General features: G+C 41.4%; 1 protein-coding gene across 1 annotated transcript in view; it reads right to left on the bottom strand.

Annotated features, from left to right (window-relative positions):
• Window positions 1-22,234, bottom strand: part of LOC102201148 (dolichyl-diphosphooligosaccharide--protein glycosyltransferase subunit STT3B) — a 96,058-nt gene that overhangs the window by 12,486 nt on the left and 61,338 nt on the right. The window contains exons 4-9 of the mRNA XM_005740718.1: window positions 18,803-18,868; window positions 11,550-11,649; window positions 10,010-10,108; window positions 6,973-7,119; window positions 863-911; window positions 18-172 (exon numbers count right to left, since the gene is read on the bottom strand). Coding sequence (XP_005740775.1) covers window positions 18-172; window positions 863-911; window positions 6,973-7,119; window positions 10,010-10,108; window positions 11,550-11,649; window positions 18,803-18,868 — 616 coding nt within the window. The remainder of the gene's footprint in view (window positions 1-17; window positions 173-862; window positions 912-6,972; window positions 7,120-10,009; window positions 10,109-11,549; window positions 11,650-18,802; window positions 18,869-22,234) is intronic.

Genomic DNA, 22,234 nt, shown 5'->3' with positions numbered 1-22,234 from the left:
TCATTTAAGACCCCTACCAAACACGCGTTCATCGTTGATGTTCTTGATGCAGAACCAGAGGCCCGCTGGGAAGGTGCAGACCAGGATGTGGAGGTCAAAGAAGAAGGACACCCACGTCGTCGGCTGGTGCTCCGACACCGACGCTATGATGGGGATGTGGATCTTAGCGTAGCTGCATGTAGGAATAAGGGAGGAGGGGAGAAATCGGAAGGAGGGAAGAGACGTGTAATTCATGTCGAGCTGAATGCTTTGGGAGTGTTGAGACAAATTATACAATAGATCCTCCTGATTAACTCAAGAATTATGAGTGTGGTCGGGGGGTAATTTTGCTCCCCCACATGGTTATGGTAAAATATGAAGAAATTTAGCACTACTGATGAGTAATGTACTTTTCTGTTAGTAGTTTCTGATCTGTGTGTTCCCTGTTTATTCCTAATGGGCTTTTACACAGCACTTTCTGTACAATCTTAAATATTTCTCTCTCAAGTGTTTTGTTATTACAGCTGGGAAAGAAACAACACACAGCACATTAAGGAATTAGTATCAGCCTCCGAAGGAAAGGAAGGGGGGAGGCATCAGTTACTGCTTTAGTCAGCAAACTGGGGTATTTAGGAGGGGGGGGGGGCATTGATTCGGAAATATCAAACATACTGTGGAGCGTTTGGAAAACATAGCACTGCCTGGTGCTTTTTGGGAGTAAGACAATACTTCAACACAGCTTGTGCTCTACAGTTTTCCCCTCTGGGATGTTGAGAGGGGAAGGGGGGTAATATCCATCTCAGGACACACACACACACACACACACACACGGCTGAACAAGCGTCCCATCGACAGCGAGAGTGTGAAGGTCAGCAGAGCTTACCCGGTGTCCCAGAGAGAGTAGAAACGACCACTCCACGGAGCAATGTATCCTAGAGGCAGAAAAAAAGATGATCAATAAAGAGAGGCTCATCTTTAAATGCTTTCCATTTCAGACGTGAAATACGAGGACTGCAACTGGGGGTTCGGAGGGGTTAATATAAAGACGAGCGAGATTAAAGTTGTTTGTTACAGCACGTCATTGTGAGGAACAAAAATATAACAGAAACTTTAATTTGCCTCCCCTTTGTTGCAACAATATGTAATTATTTATAGGGCGAACTCTGCCCAAGTGTGCAGCTCTCAATAAATACAAAGAAAAAATATATATAATCCAACCTACTGGCCTGGAAATCTGTAGCACAGACTGCCCGAGGATAACAAGAATGACGAGCAGAATATACTGCTAGCATTAAAGCCGTGAAAATCTCAGTTGGGTTTTCACCGTATTTCAGAACAAATCAGACGGAACTAAGTCATAAAATCATTACGTCATAAACTTCCACTGGATGTCTCTTGACAGCTAAATATGTTCTTTTTTTTGGTCATTATTGGTCATTTTTGCATTAATTTCTTTGTTATCACTTAGTTAAATCAACATTACAACTAAACTTTCTGCCAACTGTAGTTCAAACCCAGAAAGCTCTCGGTGGAGAATGTGTCAGTGCTGAGAATATATTCAGCTGATGTTACTTAATTACTGGAATTGACTTGTTTATGAATGTAACTGAAACCGTTTAGGCTGCAAATTAAGCTGCACAGGGTATTTTATGTGCGCATACAAATGTCTTATTTTGGTTGAGCTTTGATCTGAAATACATTTCAGCTGAACTGTTGCTCGCGGGCTGTTGTAGGCTCTCACAGGGGGGGGGCTAAAACTCTTACATCTTTCTAGATTTTGTGTCATGTTGTACCAACATACGGCTGTGACATGTCCTGTGCTGCTCTTTAAACGATAATATGAAAAACGTGTTTAATCTATAAAACTCTGAACAAAGCTCTTAACGAATGCAGGCAAGAGAAAGATGGTGTTTTACTGAGAGCTGATTTAAAGGATGACACTGATTTAATCAATCGATGCTTGGCTCAGAGTTAAAGATACAGAGAAAACCCACCCGGGTCTAATGCTGCCGACTTTGAAATGAGGGGAGTGGGGATGTCCTGACAGACCAGAGGAGTGAGACATGCGCAGTCTCACCTCAAAAGCTGTCTTCAACTCCCACAGCTCCATTTAGATGGGAGACAGATCACAGCATTTATTAGATGAAGCAATTATCCTCAGGAGACTGGGATTCTGCATCCATATGAGAGGCCAATCAATTCTAAGGCACGAAGGTCCTAACAGTCCAAGCATGCCAGCATTATGTCGGCTATAATGTGCCATCGTGTCTTTGCTCTTAGTACAAGCCAGAGGACAGAGGAGTCTAGATAATTTGCAGGAATATGGCAATCAAGACGAGACTCTTAGCTTTAATTTAAAGATATCTGAAATAACCGTTAAGGAAATAGTCATTTTGTATAGTCAGCTATTTCCAGGGGCTCAAATCTACAGTTTCAATAACAGATGTAGACCATTTCTATGCCATTTCTTTCACAAATCAAGCAGTTAAGTTATTCATACATTTTATTATCCTCATATTATTACTTGTATATGAACATAAACTGGTGCTGGCACTGTTGCCTCGCAGCAAGAGGGTGCTGAGTTCAACTCCAACATCTGGCCTGGGCCTTTCTGCATTTGTGTGAGTACTCTGGCTTCCTCCCACAGTCCAAAGACATGCAGTTAGTGGAGTTAGGTTAACTGATTATTCTAAATTGCCCTTATATGTGAATGTGAGTGTGACTGCTTGTCTGTCTCTATGTGTTAGCCCTGCAATAGACTGGTCCCCCTTCGCTCCCTATGACAGCTGGGATACGCTTCATGGATGGACGAATGAACATAAACTAAAAAGGAAATAAAAGTGATGACAAGAAACAGTTATGGTAATTTCCAAAACAAAAAATCCCACAACATTGATTTCCTTTAAGATTCAGCAGGAGAGAGAGAGAGAGAGCGAGCACATTTCTCCATTACATAGATGTCCTTCACAAGTTTGAAAATCTTGCAGTAAAGAGATGTCTTGTTTTTTTTTACTTGCAGCAAAGTTTGTTTTGGAAAAAAGTCTCACCGAGGTCACGTTTATGGGAAATCGCCTCGATAAACCACATCAAAGACGAGAAAACTCTTTCGTGCTCTCTCTATGACCTGATGCGGGTCTGCCAAAATGAATCTTCAAAGTTGGGCTCTAGAATTCGGAAAACTTATCTGTAAAGATGCAAGATGAGGTCAAAGGGGCCTTTGAAACAGGAAGGATCAAGAGGTTTGGTAAATACCCACGCATAATGGTGAACTCGGCAACATCTGGATATTTAGAGAAGACAGTGGAAGGCCTACTTAAAGATCTTAATGCGAGACTCTCTGACAGATGGACTTGATCTGTAAGCACTTTGAAGTAGACAGTCGTGTAATAAATACATATTAAATTCGCTTACGAGCAACTCTGTATTTGATCAGTTAACAACATATGAGGCCAGTTTGAAGCAACACACACGATACAGGCGGAAAATCCAGTGAGATTACATCGTTTTAAAGTTTCCTCTGTGGGCTGTTGTGTACCAAATTCTCCATATCTTAATGCTTTTAAAATATGACGGTAAAAGACTTGTGTGGCCTTTAAAGTCTAATCAGTCAGCCAAATTGTGCTCTTAAACCTGAACCCTTCAGCAGGAGACAAAAAGGGGGGGAAAGAAAAAAAGAAAAATCAATAAATAAACAGCAAGAAGGCAACGTTTTAAACCGTCTGAAACTCGAGCCCTTTGGCCACAAACTGAAAATAATGGGCAAAACATCAACAAGGATAAAGTTTGACCAGCTGGCTGCACGCGCTGGGGTCCAACCGGCACAATCAAAAACAGCAGTTCACATGGTGGAGCACAAGCCTCCACAAATTTTCTCTAACAGCAAAGCTGCAGCAATCATATCAGTTTATATTTGTTTATCATTTGCCTTCCAGGTTTCATTTTCTGACAAACACGAGCGCGAGTTAAAAACCCGATGGAGAGGCCCGGAGGTTAGATCATCGGGGAATAGACTAGGAGCGCTCTAACTTTTGGCTAAAAGAAGAAAACAAAATGCAGAATGGCAGAAATCCCAGATCTGGATCAACATTGAAATTTTGTTAATGGTTCCTTTCACAAATGGCTAGCTGCCCAACAAATCTCAACTAGGGCTGCCACGATTAGTCGACTAGTCACGATTACGACTAATTTAACAGTCGACGTAGGGCTGCTCAATTAATCGAATTTTAATCCCGATTACGATCTGGGCTTTCAACGATCATTAAAAATGACTGAGCCAATTATTAGCACCTCCCTCGTGCTTTACTCTCGCGCTGCTCCATGTGGCAAATCGAGCGCACCTCTCTGCATTTCGAACACGCGTCACAACAATTAAGATGAGCCGAGGGAAGCTCGGGAAGCTAAGCAGAAGTTATTTGGAGAGGAGAGTGACTGCCGTTGGTTGAAAAGAGGTAGAAAAAACCAAACTTCAGTGGTGTGGAAACATTATGGGTTCGCGGTGTCAGACGTGGATCAAGTAGACACAGTTTGTACGTAGCTGCACCACAGAGCAACACTGCAAAGTTCACTAAACATAAGTTTACATTTTTCCTTTATTTCTTATATTGCAAACATTTGCACTGTTATCAGTATTTGCACACTATTTTATATTATTTTTTTAAAGTCATTATTCAATACATTGTTATTGTTAAATAAATATCGTCAAATGATCGCGATCTCAATTTCAGTGAAAATAATCGTGATTATCATTTTTGCCATAATCGAGCAGCCCTAAGTCGACGCATCGTTTGAAGCTTTGTAAGATCCCAAAAGACACAGGAATGAGTAGTAGGATTTAAGAGTGTAATAATGGACTGAAACGGAAGATGGCAGCACTGCATGTACAAGGATGCCAGCCGCCGTTAAACCCAGAAGAAGAAGGATGGCGCAGCTAGTTAGTTTTAATATTACTCTTATTATTCTTTCTGGGTCACAAAATAAAGTTTAACATATTTTCAGGTGAGAATGTAGCTGTGTAAACCTCAAATATCTGCTCAGTTTATCAAGACACCGCATACAAAAGCGCTCCGACGTTTGGAGACGTCTGTTACCCACCAGCTCGATAGCTCCCGTGAGAACACCGGACTCTCGGCTAATCGTTTTCAAACGCTGTCTTTCGCTACTCAGGTTAAACATATATATAAGTCACTTAGATAACTTAAAAATGTTATTGTTTGGTTTTTTTCCGTATTTTATTTGTTCCTGAGTAAATCGGTTTGGCTGAGATTAAAGTTATAGTTTTTACACAGCTGAATAAACGTCAGGCAGGCAACTGATTATCAGAAGTGTGAGATGCTCCACCGAAACAATCTGCAAATTTCATTAAAATTGAATAAACTATCATCTTGTCTTTATTTTTAGTTAGCACATACCTTAAACACTCCAAGCTATAAGCTAATGATAGTTATATAAGAGCAGATGCTGCTGGTGCAATAAGCTGTACGTTTTACGTCCAATGGATGCATGACCTGATTACTCGACTAATCGCAAAGATAATCGGTGACTAGTCGACTACCAAAATAATCGTTTTTTTCACAGGATGAAAACATTATCATCCTCCACTTTGTCTTATTAGAAAGTAATCATCGGCTATGAAGTGGTCCGACCGTCTCTCAACCAATCTTGCCACGTAAGTGCACCTACCATCCATCTGTGTTTGATTTGCATTTTTTCTAAGACTCATTTCTCAACAAAGAGGATCTTTGTATTTGTTAGACTGGGTGGGAAGCACGTTTAACCAATGCTCAGCTGTGAACACTGTTTATTCTGCTGGTAAACTTGAAGCCATGCTAAAATGATTAAAATAGTTGTACCTTCTCAAACTGTTCCCAAACTAAAAGCTCATGATTGAATTTGCTAGCTCTGGCTGATTTTATAAAACTGTTAAAAGTGAAGCTGAAAGCACAAATCTGACAAATCTGACTACTAAGAATAAGGTGCAGTCAGTACTTTGAGAATTTATTTAAAAGGAAAAAAAAAAAAAGAACAATGTACTTACAAACATAAATTGATGAGCGTATAATTATGTCTTCAAAAAGAGTGGGCGCTAGTTTGTGGAGGCCATCTTGAATACAGTGGCTGTGATGGACGACGCCGTTCTGCCTAACTGCATTTTATGTTTGTGGTTAGAGACCAGCCACCATGTATTACTCCTTTTAAGTTAATTTCAAGATCACAGAGAACTCTTTCAAACTACATGCAACCATTCAACATTTACACCTGTATATTTTATCATCTCTTTGTCATCGCGTTTTTCCTATTGTCCACCGCTGCTCCATTTCCTTCCTCATTTCCCCTCCTCTTCCTCCTCACCTCAAACTTAATCTCCTCAACTTAAGTCAGGACTAACACATGAAAATGTGCATAAACATGCTTATTGATTACCACATTGCCACAACTACATTATGCTAGCTAATGTTAGGCTCGAGTGTCCTGGGAAAAAAAGGGGGGGAAAAAATATCACACTTTCCCTCCAATAAAACAGTGTGACTACAAGTGGCCGAGTCACTTCAAAGAAAGTTTCACTAACAGCAGGTAACACAACATAAACAGCTTTCCTTACCCACTCAGCATATCCTCAACAACTAACCTCAGTATTGCTGTCAGATGGAAGTCAGCGTCACTGACTCATTGACTTGTATCAGCTTTCAACACAAAGTTTTAGAGCCTCCAAAGTAATTAGATGTGGAAACAAAGTATATTGACAGCTGAGGTAAACAGCAGACTGACAGCCTACTCTCAGTGTAGATAAACAATGATCAAGTCCTACTGCAGCCAAGATTATGCAGTTGAAATGGAAGTGGTAAGAAAACAGAATTGACTGCTCACATCTAGTAGTGGTATTTTACACACTTTACCCTTTAAGATGATTTAAAAAAAAAACCCTCTGAGAACTGAAAACAAACAAATGACAGCTTACGATGTATGGAAGCAGCATGTGCATCAGGACATACAGACCTGTGTATGTGAGATAGATCACTGTGAGGAAGACCACACCAGCAGCGAGAGAGACTCCGAGGAAGAACAGTGTCTGGAATTCCTGTCTGGTCAGCCTGTCCTTTAGGTACTGCAGGAACGCATAGGCTTGGAGGAGTGCAAACACACCTGAGAAAAACATACAGAGGAAACTCACACTGAATATTTGAGGAGGTTCCTACTGATGCTGCATTCTGCAGGGAGCAAAGCAAGCTTACACGGTCGAGAAGCACTGTGATTTTAAACAGTATACCCATAAAGCACTCAACAACAGCCCTGCTGGCTACTCACGTAGATGTGAAAGACGAATATTGCTGGACAGCATATTTCAAATGCATGGAACAAATGTGTGTAAATAAACCTTTCTCCTTTTATTGTCTCGTCATTCTTTTTCAGCCCCTTAGGTTATACTTGCTTTTCCCGTTTCCTTCCTCTGTCATTTTTTTGAGCTCTTTTTCCCCAGCGTGCCTGTGTTTGGCAAATTTGATATAAAAAAATTGAAAAGCGTGAAAAGATCCTGTTATCCCCCCCTCTCCTTTTTCATCACCTACCACCTTTCAACAAACCTTCTGTGATATTTCCCTGCTTTTCTCCACCCTCAGCGATCGCCTACAGCAGGTCTCACCCATTTCCAAGGTTAAGCCCCTGCCTGTCTCCTGGAGTGCCGCCATGACGCTAACACGCTTGTCACACCATGCCACTCTGCTTTCCTGCCTCAGGGGCCGACATCTCAGCGGTACCGACAGGTCCATTGCTCTGTCACTCTCTTCCTGCCTCCCACTGTGCTCCGTGAATGCTACCACCAGATGTTCTGAGCAGCTGCTACCCAGAGCGACATAAAACCACACTTGCTCTTTGAGAGCGAGCGGGGAGCCAAAAACGCAGAGAGGCAGAGATGATTTTTGATGGTGCATTCTTCAAAGCCTCTCGTAATGCTGTTTGTGTTGGAGAGATCCAGGAAAACAGGGACACTTCAGAGTACACCTACCTGCTGTGGCGTTAAGTGAATTCTCCAAAAGGCCTCCGCTCATCTTCTTAAAGCTGCCAACAACGTAAATGAATCGTGCACATATGTACGCACCCATCCATGCTGTCAGCAAGCAGATGGGGCTCACACTTGAGAGACGATACTCAACAAGCTTTAATAAGCTACCCACAAGCCAAAATGAACAGTGCTTAAAGAGCTAAGCTCATATGGGTGGCATGTAGGTGCTTACCCATATCCATTTCATAGATGTACCAATGTTCTCCTGCAGACAGAGCGTGACTATCACTGTAGGCACAAGGGGATTCAATTCCTGCAGCAGCCAACCACTCTTAGAGCATGTGCAATCACCAGAGGGTGCTTTGGACATCAACCAAGCCTGCACAGTTCCAGCTTTAATAGACAAACAACTGCAATGAGACCTAACTTTCCATTTGTGGCCACAGTTTATAAACAAGTGTGTAAGTGAAAATGAACCTGCAATATCGTTCACTGTCAGCAGGAGGCGACACCTCTTGCTGGAGAAAAAAGATTGAAAAAAAGTTTAGTAAAAAAACAATTCTTTAGCTCACTTTATAATTTTCCTGATGCCTTTCTCATCACACACACAACCAACCTGAGCCTGCTTCTGTCTGAAGGAAGGACAGTTTCTTCCTGTTAACAGGGAGTTTTTCTTTCCCAGTGTCGCCAAGTTCTTTCTTAAAAGGGGCCACCTGATTGTTTTTTTCCCCTGTATTATTGTAGGGTCTCTACATTGCAATATAAAGCACCTTGAGGCAACTGCTGTTGTGATTTGGTGCTATTTAAATGCAGATGAAGTGACTTGAAGTGAAATTCCAGGCCTTAAACACTGGGTTCAAATCTTATTTAATTCATCTACTAATCAGAATGATTGAACTTCAGATGCATTCATCTGAGAGTGAATGTTAGATAGAAAGCAGGTAGAAAAAAAGTGCTTACGTGAATGGGTGAAGTACGTTGTACAAAGTGATTTGAGTGCTCGAGCAGAAAAGCACCATTTTATACAGAATGATATTCAACTTGCAAATTATGGTCCTATTTAGGGTAAAATATGATAAAGTAGGGCATGTTTCATGCTATGGCTACTTTGTCAGTGGCAGGTCACTAACTTATGAGCGCATTTCTTCAGGTTTTGATTCAGCACTGTTGTAAAGGTTATCACATTTGGAAGTGAAAGATGGGGTAAGCCCAAGAGGGGGGAGACGAACCCAGCCTCAGGACATAGACTAGTGTATTCCTTGTGCAGGTGCCAAGCACAGATAACGGGGAGAGTTACATCAGGAAGGGCATCTGGAATAAAATCTGTGCCAAATCAGATATCGGATCCATTCCCTGTGGTGACCCCTTGGGACACAAGGGAGCAGCCGGCTTACTCACTCATCACCTCTGGTTTCATAACTCCAAGATTGCAATGGGCATAACGCTCAGTCTGAGGCGTTAAAATGGGATATCACTAACTAACAGGTGATGTCATGGTGGCTACATCCATCTCTTATTTACAGTCTATGGTTGTGGCAGAAATTCCCTGACAGTCACAGCAGACAGTTGAAATAACAGCTTTGAATTATAATTTCTGCAATGCGTCCATATGATGAGCAAGGTCCTGAGAGATATATTGCTCAATTATTTTATTCAACCACATTTCACACAGTGTTGGTCTCCAAACTACTCTATTGAAATTCAAGGCACATAATAACTGAAGTGTTTTATCCGAGTTAAAGGGAACAGTCTGAACATTTGTTCAGTCAATATAAACATACTGATTAGATCAGCTGTTAGCACAAATAACTGCTTGTTCCTGCTTTAGGTAGGATAAAGAGAAATATGCTTTTACATTCATGTATTTGTGACATCTGTTTATGAGTGAGTCATAAATTTGGAATAAAGAGCAGCAGTATCTTCCAAATACTGCTGACTTCATCATCAGGTGGCTTGAGCTTTGTAAAGGGGAACCTGTTGTTCCAGGCTGAATAGAGGATCATTCATACTGCAGGTACAGAGGGTGAGACTTACCAGCAGCAGCCATGTGCTCACTCGTCCTGATTGGCTGGAAGCCGACGAAAGGGACCTGCATGGACAGTATGAGGCCCACAATGTAGAAAGTGCTGTAAGCTGTAGAGAGGAGAACAGCGGAGAAACAGGTAAAATCATTCAAATAAAACGACACTAAGAGAAAAAAAAAAGCACAATTTGGGTTCGACTGAGGGAAATCAACTTCGGTAGGGGTATTTAAAGTCTATTGATTTTCACTGTTGTACCTCAGAGGGAGCAAATACAAAATACCTAATCCAATGTCATTTACTGAGAAAATGGGAGTTGGCTCGGCGCGGTGTGGTCGGGAGGCCCGAAGTGAGATGACAGTGCTGAGAACAGTGCAACTCCCACCATTGTAGCTTCAGGAAACCAATTCGCAGATGCACCACTTTAATTAAGATTTCATACTCTTCCTGAAGAGTGTGCCTCGTTTTTGAAGTAGCTCTGACCGCCCTCAGCGATCTTTTTTTCTCTCCACACATCTGCTATTGACTCATGACAGACAGAGACGAATTGCGAGGGAACAGGCTACGAGGCATTTTATTAAACTAGGATTTTCTTTCTTTTTTTTAAACCTCCCTGCTTTTTTTATGTGTTCCTTCATTGCAGTTGAACAACACCTGACTCTGAAAAGAGGCGGTAAGGAATAGAGCAGGTGTCTTTTTCTGTCATCGGAATAAGTCTACAAATATATTTCCCCATCTTTCATTTACTACGAAAAGCGGCATGATGAATGAGGCAGCTATTCTTGAGGAACAGGGAAGACTGTAGAAATTTTTCCAGCTCCTCTAACAGCCCTGCTTCACCAAGCAGAGTTTAATTGTTGTAGGAGCAAAGGTAGGTCAAAGCCCTCTTACGGTGAAGAGCCGATAATTTATTTTCAGTGCTCAAAGACTGTGCTTACCAGTTACAGTGAGTACAACATATAATCATGCAGAGATGATACTTGACATGGTATCATTTATCTTGACCACAATAGTGGCGTCTGCTATGAATTCATCCCGAGCTGAGGACGGTGGAGGGTTCTCCGAGGCAACGGATAACGTGCTGGAGCCACCACATGCATTCGTGAAGCTCTGATGTTATCTGTGGGATAACAAGCCTACCCACTTCACCGGTTCTCTACCTCCGCTATATGCAAAGAATAGAAAAATAAATAAAGAATAAAGAGGATCAGGTAGCAGGTGGATACATTTACTGCTAAGTGGTGTGTGGGTGTATAGGTGTCTGCTGATGATGCTTGCTGTTGTGAGAGACGGGCACAGGCGTGACTGGGCATTTGAGCTTGTTTCAGGGTCAAATGCTCGGGCAGCCATGTTGCGAGATGCATGTGTGCATGAGCGGTGGTTTTCCTGTATAGTTCCCACATTCATATTCTAATGAGAGAAGATCTAAAAACACGAGGGAGTCTCCAATACAGAGTCGGGTATGTGGGCGAGTTTTAAATATCAAGCCGCACGGTGAAAGTTGTCGTCGTCGCACGCTCTGTGCTCGTGTTTGGCGTGTGTGACCATCTTACCGATATAGACTCTCCTACTGTAGCGTTGCATCAGGAGCAGCACAAACACATGCAGCGGGATCAGGTTGATAATAAACACGTAACCTCCCCACGCCGACACCTAGAACACAAATACACAGACATGTCAGTAAACGGACATTCATCATTACTCAGTTTTTTGTGAGTGGGTGGTGGGTGGGTGGTGCCCGTGTAAAACACGGAGGTACCAATGATTTTGTCATGCATTGCTTTGTGGTCTCATGTTTGGCATTTTCATTGTCACTGTTTGGCGCTTAAAGCTGATCGTCAGCGAGCGGGTGTGTTTAACTTTGAAAGCGAGGACACTATTCTCATAACATGCCAATCAAAAGGTAACCACGCTCTAAATTATCTCTTTTTTCCCTTTAACTGGACCGAAAAGTCTGTCTTTGCATAAAGTTTGTAAAGAAACTAATATAGGTATGTTTAAGACTTCAATGCTCATTAAGTCATTAAAAAATTGAAGGAAAGAAAAAGAAAGAAAAACACATTTTTACGAGTGCTTGGATTTCATATGACATGACATATGACACTGGCACCAGAAGGTGACAGTCATGTGTCTACAAGCTGCTTGGCAACCATCACTAAACAACAAAATCTGAAGAATACTAACAACTGCCGGGTGTCACACCAATACAGCCTGTGTGTTGCTGTGAGAGTCGGTGCTTGTGTAGAAACAGGGAAAACAAAGAACAATGCAACCAGCTGTCTAGTGTAAAATCCTATCTCTAATAGAAAGGCAAAACTGTGCAGTCATAGAACTAGAAGCATTAAAATGGCTCATGTAGGCTACGTTTTCCTCTGCAACAGTGTTGGAACCCCCAAATGAATGTTAAACATCTGGCAACATTCAATCTGTTGTGTTAATTCAAACTGTTCAAACCACTTAACCTCACGTTTCCTCACTAGCTTCAAACAGAAGTAGTCATAAACAACTGTTGCAAAAAGCATTTACTTTTATCATCAATTACAATCAGCTAATGGCTCACTCTATATAATGTCAACCAAAACCGTAAAAAAAAGGCCACTGCAGCGTCTCTGAGCTCGAGGCAATGACTATTACTGCCTTGGATCCTCTGACCAACCAAAACCTGAACAGACTAATTCAACGGATGTAAAATCTTCTTTACTGCTGCTTCACTATTAAATGCAGGCACACTGCTGTAAAAAGAAAAACAGACATATACAGATTCAATAAAAGGCTGGCAGTAATACTTTACATGTTAGATGCACCAATAACTTTAAAAGCGCTACTAAAATTATACAGTTTCTGAGGTCTGCTGGGTTTCACAACTGTGGATGTGGGGGCCATAAAACTATGGCCCCAAAAGTGGGGAAGAGAAGAAAAGAAAAAGAAAAAACCCATCACTGACAAGTTTTCAGTTGCCTGTACTTGCAAAGGGCAAATGGAAATGGTGAGAGCATTAGACAGAACAGGATGGAGAAAAAGTGAAAGTACACAGTGAAAGCATGGCAGAGCGAGCGGCGGAGGAAAAGTGAAAGCATGTTCGTGCCAGAATGTGAAACCTCGAAAGAGGCCAAGAGAGCAGAGAGGGAGGAATCAGAATAACATATGCAAACTGTTTCACAACAGCTTTTGAGAGAGATCCCCCATTGTACCTGTTAAATGTGCTGAAAAGATCATTCATTACACTTTCACAATCACAGGAAAAATAAGCATGCGTCATGTCTAATTGATAAACGACAATATCCCGCAATGAATAAACAGAGCCAAAGGAAAATTTCTAAATAAGTTCCTCGCAAGTGTAATTATCTTTTGGCAGTCATTCGCATCTGTTCACTCAGATGTTGACAGTCAATTAGTAACAGGCGGACCGTGACTTATGTGGATGCAAGAGATGACTTCAATTTAAGTATCGTTTTCACTGTTGACACAAGGATGGCTAATCGAGTCCCTGCTGCTGACTGGCTGGGAACTAATTGTAAACATCCCAGTAGGAGCACAGTGACAGAGGCTAGCTGCTGCACTCGACCAAATGCAACATGTCTGCTGTGTTTGCCAAACACAACATTATGTACGTGTGTGTCAGTTATGTCCGGCACTCCATTTTGTCACGATGATGCTACAAAGTCTATTTTGAGCAGCTGAGCAGATGTTTACATCCCTGCCCGTCAAGCCAATGACATTACCATCCAGGAAGCACTAGCAGCTAGCTCGAACCAATCGCAACATCGTCTCCAGCAAATTGTATAAGCATGACAGAGTCAGGAAAACAGATAATGCAGAGTGGGAGTTTGAATAATGTGGAGGAGTGTTTAATAATCAATATTCCCACACAATATAGAACCAAGACTAACCGATCTCCCTGAAGTATTAAGCAGCCACGGCTATAATAAAATGTAGCTCTAAACAGCTCATTAGGACTGCTGCTCTCTCCTGAATGTGCCCCTTTTTAAAGAAAAGGGTAATAAAATAAGTCCATATGTCGCTTGTGTTAATTTAAAAAAATAAAATAAATCAAGTATACCACCTCCTTCCATCAGGTTAAACTTAATGAAAACAGGCCGTTTAAAATATTTATCGCTCTGAATAGAACATTATTTAAATGCATTAACGACTCAACGTTACAACAACACTTTTTTAAAAACTTGCTTTTCCGCTTTGGGTATAAGAGAATCAGGCCACAAGCGTGGAAGCGGAAGTCTGGAGAAATTCCAATGGCCTAATTGTTATTAACACAAAAAAGTGAGGTCACTATCATTTGTACTGATACTTTCAGCTGCTTCCCACGTTTCCCTCGGGGTTGCCACAGTGGATGGATCCACATGCTTCATTTGTCAAAGATTTTACGCTGGATACCCTTCCTGATACATTTTTCCAGACTGGGAGTACACCAGCTTGTCAGGCCCCCTGAGGGTGGGGGTCTCCCATCCCAGAATCGATCTGTGGACGAAATGAGCACATTTTTGTCTTACAGCTGTAGAAAATGAAAGGTTTAAGAGTTTCTGTACCAAATGAGCTGTAACGCAGGGCATACTGGAACATGGAGCCAGAAATAGATTTCCATGCTTGATATCCTGAGAAATTAGCACCAAGCCCAATATATTTTTAATCAAGACTTCTCTCTGAGACTACACTTGAGGATAATGATGCTTTGAGCTAAATGGTACAATAAGCACAATAACAGTGACTATGCTTCCATGTTTAAAGGTAAAATTCACTAAATAGCTTTAAATACATCACAAAACAGCAGAAAAAATATTTTTCTTTTAAACTGATAATGGCAGGTGACGAACTGCAATTAAGTCCACGGATTTGCACCATGGATTTGTCTAATGTTCATGATAAAAGACAATCCTGTGTGAAAGAGCAGGAACAAGCTCCATTTGAAATTATAGCTCTAAACGACAGTCTAGCCCGAGCCACAGGGTAACAGCAGAGGGCAGGAATCAGAAAATGTTTGGAGCCAAGTCTTTTAGCCGTTATCGCTCTCTGCATTTCATAGCTGGCTTATCTGATGACCACAGGGCCACTCTGAAGAGGCTATAGAGAACACAGCACGCAACACAGAGAAGGGCTTTACTCTGAATGGGTGTGTGCACGATGTGTGGACATCCATCTGTACACAAGTGTTTGCAGGCTACGTGCCCTCACTAGGAACCACTGATTATTTACAAAAAAAAGGGAAATAAATTGTATTGTTCCCCCTCCATAATGCATACTGTGGGGCCCACACACACACACACAAGACATGCTAGCATACTCACTCCACAGCGCTCCAAGTTCGTACTGGTGAACGACAGAGAGAAACACACCAGGGAGTTCAGTTCTCACTTCCCGCATGAAGGGAAAGAACGTATGCAATGCCAGTGGGAGAGACTGATTCACATATGATGAGTCAACCTACTGTAATTCATGTCTACAAGATATCTAATCTAATTATATTGATAATTTGGTATACATCAGCTTTTTCTCCCAGTTTACCTTTGTTGAGAATGGCTTCTTGTGTTTTTGATGCTTGAATGATTTTAGTCAGTGTTTTGGCTTAAACACAAACCAAAGAAATACACATGTGCTCATCTGAAAACGATCAGGTATGAATGAAAAAGCAGCTAATGTCCAAAGGAAAACGTCAAAACCTTCAGAAAACCTAGAGAACTTTCACTCAAGACTAACCTCAAAATGCCAAGCAAGTCTGGCTGACTGGAAGCAAAATATTAAGAGGGACAGCTATACACCTTTGCACAGTAATGTAATCTTTCAATTTTCTGTCATTTGGAGATGATGGATCAGTGTAACAGCTCATCACTTTCAAATAGAAAAATAAAATAATGCAAGAGGACTATAAAGTCGCTAAATGTACTGACAATGCAGTGAACTGACATAATCCAAAACTCAGGTACAGCCCTAGCATTCAGGACAAGAAATAAATACCTGATTAAGTGAAGGAGCTGCAGACATGCCCTGAAATTACAGGCTTCTTTACTATAGGAGGGTTTAAAAGTAAGAATAAGCCAGTGCTTCTGGATTTAACAAGCAGACAGCGCAGCTGATGCATGCATCTGTTTTTGCTCTCTACAGCTTCTCCCTCCTTTACTCCAGCCTCACCGCTGGAGGGTTGAAAGGAGGATTTTGCACAGCTGCCAGAAAGGTTCCTGTGGCTCCCGTCCATCAGTCTTTCCAACTGCTCAGATCCTCTTCTTAATCTCATCCTTCTCTGCCCCCTCTCTTCTGATTATACCAACATTTAGGCAGGGGATTTCACCCTCTGTCTCCATATATGCCTTGAAAATGACACATTCAATTAAGCCCCAGGGGAAAACATAGTTTTGGCCATTTCCTGATTAAACTGACAGCATCACATGATATAGTGGGTTAAAGATAAATAAATAAAGGCGGGTTAGCCAGTGTTTGCAGTTCTTTGTGTGCAATATGAGAAAGCGGGTGCTGTTAGGACCTTGGTGTTGTTGGAGATGTACAAACCTAGTTCATCTGCAGAGGGAGGTTAGCTGCAGACAGTACAGAGAAACATTGGGGGAGAGAGAGAGAGCAGGTGTGAAGGAGAGGAAGTAGTAATAAGGAGAAAGAAGCATGGAGACACAGTGTTCCCTTCCATCTAGAACATCGCAATGTTTTCTCCTTGTGGTGTCTTATCATTCTGTATTTGTCACCATCTTTTTGCCCCCTGCTTATCTCTCCATCCCTTTGTCTCCATTCTCTCATCTATTCACCCTTCCACTACTCTTCTCTGTAGTCCTATCTGTCCACACACCCACTGGACAGAGTCTGATCGATGAAGCTGGATTTTGGTAATCTGTTTCATTTGACATCTCTCCCACTGATGGCCACAGAGATTTAGTCTGGAATGAGCCAGAAGCCCGAGATTTCACAGGCACTCGTGACCGTGACACACACACCAAGAAAAAAAATGCAAACAATCTGTCCCTGACGCACTGTGCTTGGACCGTCTTTTTATCTAATCCCTGTCGTCAACTCCCTGGATGAGCTTGTGCCCGGATTCATAAATAAGGCAGGAAACACCGGATAAACCGTCCCTCCAAGTTTCCATGCAACACCATGTGACTGCTAGATTGAGTGGACAGCCATTCCAATGCTACCATCTCTGCTCCTCTCTTTTTCTTCTTTTTTTTTTTTTAATTATGGCCCAGTTCTGAATTAGCGCGCACGCACACACACACACACACACACACACAGTGGAGCATGCCAAGAAAGACAGGCTAGTTCTATGAACCAAAGGCAAAGGACCTGTGTTTTGAATAGTTCAATCAGCACGTATTTAAATATAGTATTCAAGGATCTTAGAAATCGCAGACAAGAGCCGCAGGTAGCACTTTACAGACGTCAGCTGCAGTGTAAGAAAATTATTCCACAGCAGGGAGAAAGTCTGGCCGCCAGGATGAAGCACATCCTACAGCATGAGAACATAATGTCTCCTCAGAATCCACCGGTACCAGCGCATTCTAGCGCAACTATTGTGAAATGTTCTATTAGGAAGTTGCTTCATATATAATATAGACTCATGAAATACTAGGTATACCTTTCAGGTACGCAGTTGGACTCCCTTTTGCCTTCACCGCTGCCTTAATTCTTTGTAGCACAGGTTCAACAAGTTGCTGGAAACATTCCTCAGCCTCTGGTCTCCATTGACATGAAAGCATTACACAGTTTCTGCAGATTTGTCTGCAAATCACATCAGTGATGCAAATCTACAATTGCACCACATCATTCCAAAGGTCTTCTACTGGATAGAGATCTAGTGACTGTGGAGGCAATTTGAGCATGTTCAAGAAACCTGTTGGACACTATTCAAGCTTTGTGATGTTATCCTGTTGAAAGCAGCTATCAGATGATGTACACTGTGGTCATGAACGAATGAACGTGGCCAGCAATATTCAGGTATTTAAACAATTGTACACTTTGGTTGTAACGAATGGCTATGTGAGTTACTGTTGGTATCCTATCAGCTTGAAGCAGTCAGGTCATTCCCCTCTGACCTCTGGCATCAACAAGGCATTTTCGCCCAGAGTAAATGTCTTGCCGCTCACTGGATATTTTCTCTTTTTCAGGCCATTCTCTGTAAACCCTACAAATGGTTGTGTGGGGCGGAATCCCAGCAGATCAGCAGTTTCTTAAATACTCAGACTACTTGTTTCAAAGTCACTTAAATTTTCAACTCCAAGTTCAAACTGCATCAGTTTGAACTTCAGCAGGTATCCTGCCCATGTCTACATGCCTAAATATACAGAGTTGCCACCATGTGATTGAGTAATTAGATATTTAACAGGCAGTGGAACACGCGTACCTAACAAATTTGCTGCTGCATATATGTTAGTTTACATTTTTGAAGGACTGAAGCACAAAAATTGGAATGATAGGTGATTTTATGATCGTGATGTTATGGCAGTCATGCAAAAAAAAAATCCAATAGTAATAAATAGCAAGATAAGAAATCGAAAGAAATTATTTGTCAAGAGTCGCTATTAAGAAGCCTGGAACCAGAACTGATAATCTTAATTACACTAGGCTCCAATTACTTTTATTATCGACTACACTGTATGGTCGTTAGAAGACAGGAAGTACGCCTGTTACAATGACTTTGAGACACAATGCATTATGCATTTTATTCACTATAAAATGAAAAAAAAAAAACATACTAAAGAGGGTTAGCATCAATCAGTTTTGCAGGTTTAAATTAGTCAGAACCCTACTAAGTTACCCATTGTGTTTGAGTTTGTATGCAAAATATTCTTACCATGTAGAAATAGGACAGACAACAGCCAATGGTCCAGAATACGGAGCCTGTCTTCACCGATTTAACCTAAGAGGACAAACGGAGAGCAGAAAACAATTCAAGCCTCAAAGCAGTTTTTTGACCATGTATAATTCAACATAAAAAAGGATATGTATACCTTCTGTTATAATGACATTCGGCACTATTCAGAATACACCAGAAAAATATGATATGTGGGCATGGAGTGCAGACAGCCCTATGCCCTGCTGGTTTACTTTATTTGCTTTATTCACTGCTGAAACACCATCAAATCAGAAGCTTGTGTAAAAAAAAAAAAAAAGGAGAGAGAGAGAGCTTAGTACACTTAGTATGGCTGAAAGTGCTAAAAATACATAACTTTTAATCCTTGAAAGAAGTTTAATAATCACAGCGCAATGATCATAGCCGATATGGAACAGCCAGCTGCCGTCAGAGAGATAAGGCTGGTTCAGAGTAGACCAGAGGCAACATCTTGTAAACAAGCTCTTCTTCCGAGCCACGGGGTGACACAGAAAGTAAGAGTACACATTTACATTAAAAAAGAAAAAGTACACACACAGACACACACACACACACACACACTCACTCTTCACAACAGAAACGCATTCAACAGTGACCTTTAAAATGATCAATCTCAGAGAGACTACCAGGGAGAACGGCAGTGTGCGATGTTGTCAAGAAGCTTTATCGTAGCCAGCAACGCGTAAGATAAGCTGAAAATGGGGGAAATCGATAACTGCCAGACCAAGGTGGTCTCACCTCCTCAAGCTAGCCAGCCCATTGGTCAGCCAATCAACCCAAATGCAAAAAATTAACAGTCCTCGAGCAGTTCTTTACTTGGCAGATGGGGCAGGCTGCTCTATCTGATTATAAATCTCATCCATTAGAAGATAGATCTTAGCTTTGTTTGTGGGAAAAGTGACAATATTTTAAAGCCTCGTGGTGCAGTTTGGCTTGGCATGACAGAACAAATTAAGATGAGATCTTCTGCACTATGAGAGATGAGACAGATTTAATATTACATGCCCTGATCATTGATTTAATCCCACCACAAGCCCATTTATCTTCCTTTTTTTTTTTCTTTTAAACCCACAATCCAGTAATAACCACGGCCCAATTACACTGTTTTTTGGCAAGCTCATTGGGTCTATAATTTAAGTCAAGTCAAGAGAGAGACTTTGTATAAAAAGCACTTTAAGCAGCAAAGAGCGACACTTTTTTTTTTTTTAAATTAGTGTGACACACAAGCCAGTTTAAAAAAAAAGAAGAAAAAAAAGTACAGGATTAAAATGATCACTTGTTTTTATACTCATACTCCACTTCAAAGATTAATCATCTATCAAAACAATTCTGGAAGAACTAAAGATGAACTTTATGGAAGTAAGTGGGTTGTTGTGTTGTCACAGTAAAGCTGCTCTTTTCTTTGTGTAGTGAGCTAGCATAAGCATTTAACCGTGTCACAGATGTGTAGTTATTCGAGTCCTTTCTAAGATAACATGACAAAGTATGCTCAAATCATCCAGGTAAAGAAATCCCCAAAACTGGATTCTGTTCATCTGGAGTTATTTTCAAAGTTCAGTTAGCTCCGGTCCTTTCATCTTCTCCCTTCTCTAGCATCTTGGACTCCAGTTGGCATTGATACCCTTTCTTCTGCCCTGGAGCTCCACAAAGAGCTGGAGGGCAGCTCCAACCAGAACCTGCAGCATATGCTAACATGCCAGACTTGCTGAGGCTGCAGCGCACAAGAAGGATACTGCCACACAGCTGCAGGTTGATTTCTTTTGCCATAATGAAGCAGCCTTTCCTGATAATTCTCAATATTTTACATATCAAAGTATTTTGCAAATCAAATATTTGCTGATAAGGGACTTTTAAATACAGCTGTTGAACTGTATTCTGTTATATTAGGCTTTTAGTTACTAATTTATGCAAATGTTTAAAAAAAAAACAACTAGCACACACTGCCAAAGGCAGAACCACCACAACACAACACTAATCTTGTAAATGGCTCCACGCTGCGTCTACGTTTCTTTGTTTCTGAATGAAAACAAGCATTGTAGCAGAAAAGAATGGCAGTAGTTACTGTACAAGCTGCTGTACTCTCCTCAGAAAACATTCTCCTTCGGGTCAGGGCCAAGGCTAGCATGTAGCCTTTTGCTGTAAATGTATGTATAAAATTGTGTTCAACTGGTGCCTCTCCCCCTGCCCCTATTGCACTCCCTTTGTGAAGACAAACATTACACCGCGTGATACGAGTCCAGCTAATTAAATGGATACTGAGAAAAAGAATGAAATTCCTGTTATAGCCATCTGTGGAGAGGACATGGGAGTCAGAACAAGAGAGGGCGACTGTGCAACCGTGTGCTGCTGTTCAAATTGGCATCTTAGCCATGCTGGGACTCTAGTGTGTGTGAAGGATTCAATTATAGATTATGTGAGGGTGTGTATGTTTTAGGTTTGGGAAGGGTGGGGGTAAACAGAGATTAAACAAGTGGTGTTGAATGGGTTAGCAGCAGATGAAATGAAGGAGTCTGTTAATGAAGATTGGGTAGGACTGGAGGGAACCGCTCCGAGTTTCCACCACAGAGTGGAGAGGACAGGAGTAAACAGAAATTGAAGAAAGGAATCAGCAAATAAAATAGAGGAAGAGGAAGTAAGGCGAGCAGAACAAGGAAGAGGTGAGAAAAAGCAGAACAAAGCAAGAGCTCAACAATGGCAGGGACAAAGAAAGACAAAGACAATTAAAGGGAGACAAGATGGAAGCAAGACGGAGGAGGAGGAAAGGAAAATGTAAGAGACAAATGTGGGTAAATGAGACTGATAATGGGAGGCAGTGGTGCATGGCCAGAATGATTGTTTTTCGAGGCCCTTGCCAAATAGATTGGAGGACTGAATTGTACTAGGTGAGTGCAGAGGGATTCCCCCCCCCCCTGATAGCACTGCTCAGAGTATTCTTGGATGAGAAGAGAAGCTTCTTTAGAAACCAAAAAGTCCACCTGCCTTCTTTTTAAGCACTTAAAAATGCCATAATGCAGTTCATCCAGATTCAGTGCAGAGCCACAGCTCACCTCAAGCTCACCTCTTACAAATATTCACTCGACTGCAGCTCTCTGCTGAGTTTGCAGTCTTTTCTGCTCAACTTATCTCAGCTAAACTTTTCTTTTTTCTTCTTTTTTCTTTGCCATTTCATTTCAGTATTTATTAGCAAGTCAAATGATTTCTCAAAGATGTCATTTTTTACAGCCCCATATGAGCTGATAAAATCATTGTCATTTGTTCTTTGTTTTTAGTCATTTAATCTAGCTCTGGACGGTAAGGCCAAAAGTTTGTGTCAAAAAAAGATTCTGGTGGTTTTACAGTATATCAGAATTGTTACTACTACTGCTATTCTTGGATAAGAAGGTCTTTACATAG

Source organism: Pundamilia nyererei, unplaced genomic scaffold (genome assembly GCF_000239375.1).
Source record: "Pundamilia nyererei isolate P.nyererei 1_Seehausen unplaced genomic scaffold, PunNye1.0 scaffold00102, whole genome shotgun sequence".
NCBI classification, from domain to species: Eukaryota; Metazoa; Chordata; class Actinopteri; order Cichliformes; family Cichlidae; genus Pundamilia; species Pundamilia nyererei.
The sequence above is the reverse complement of the archived record's forward strand: the minus strand, read 5'-3'. Positions and strand labels throughout refer to the sequence as shown.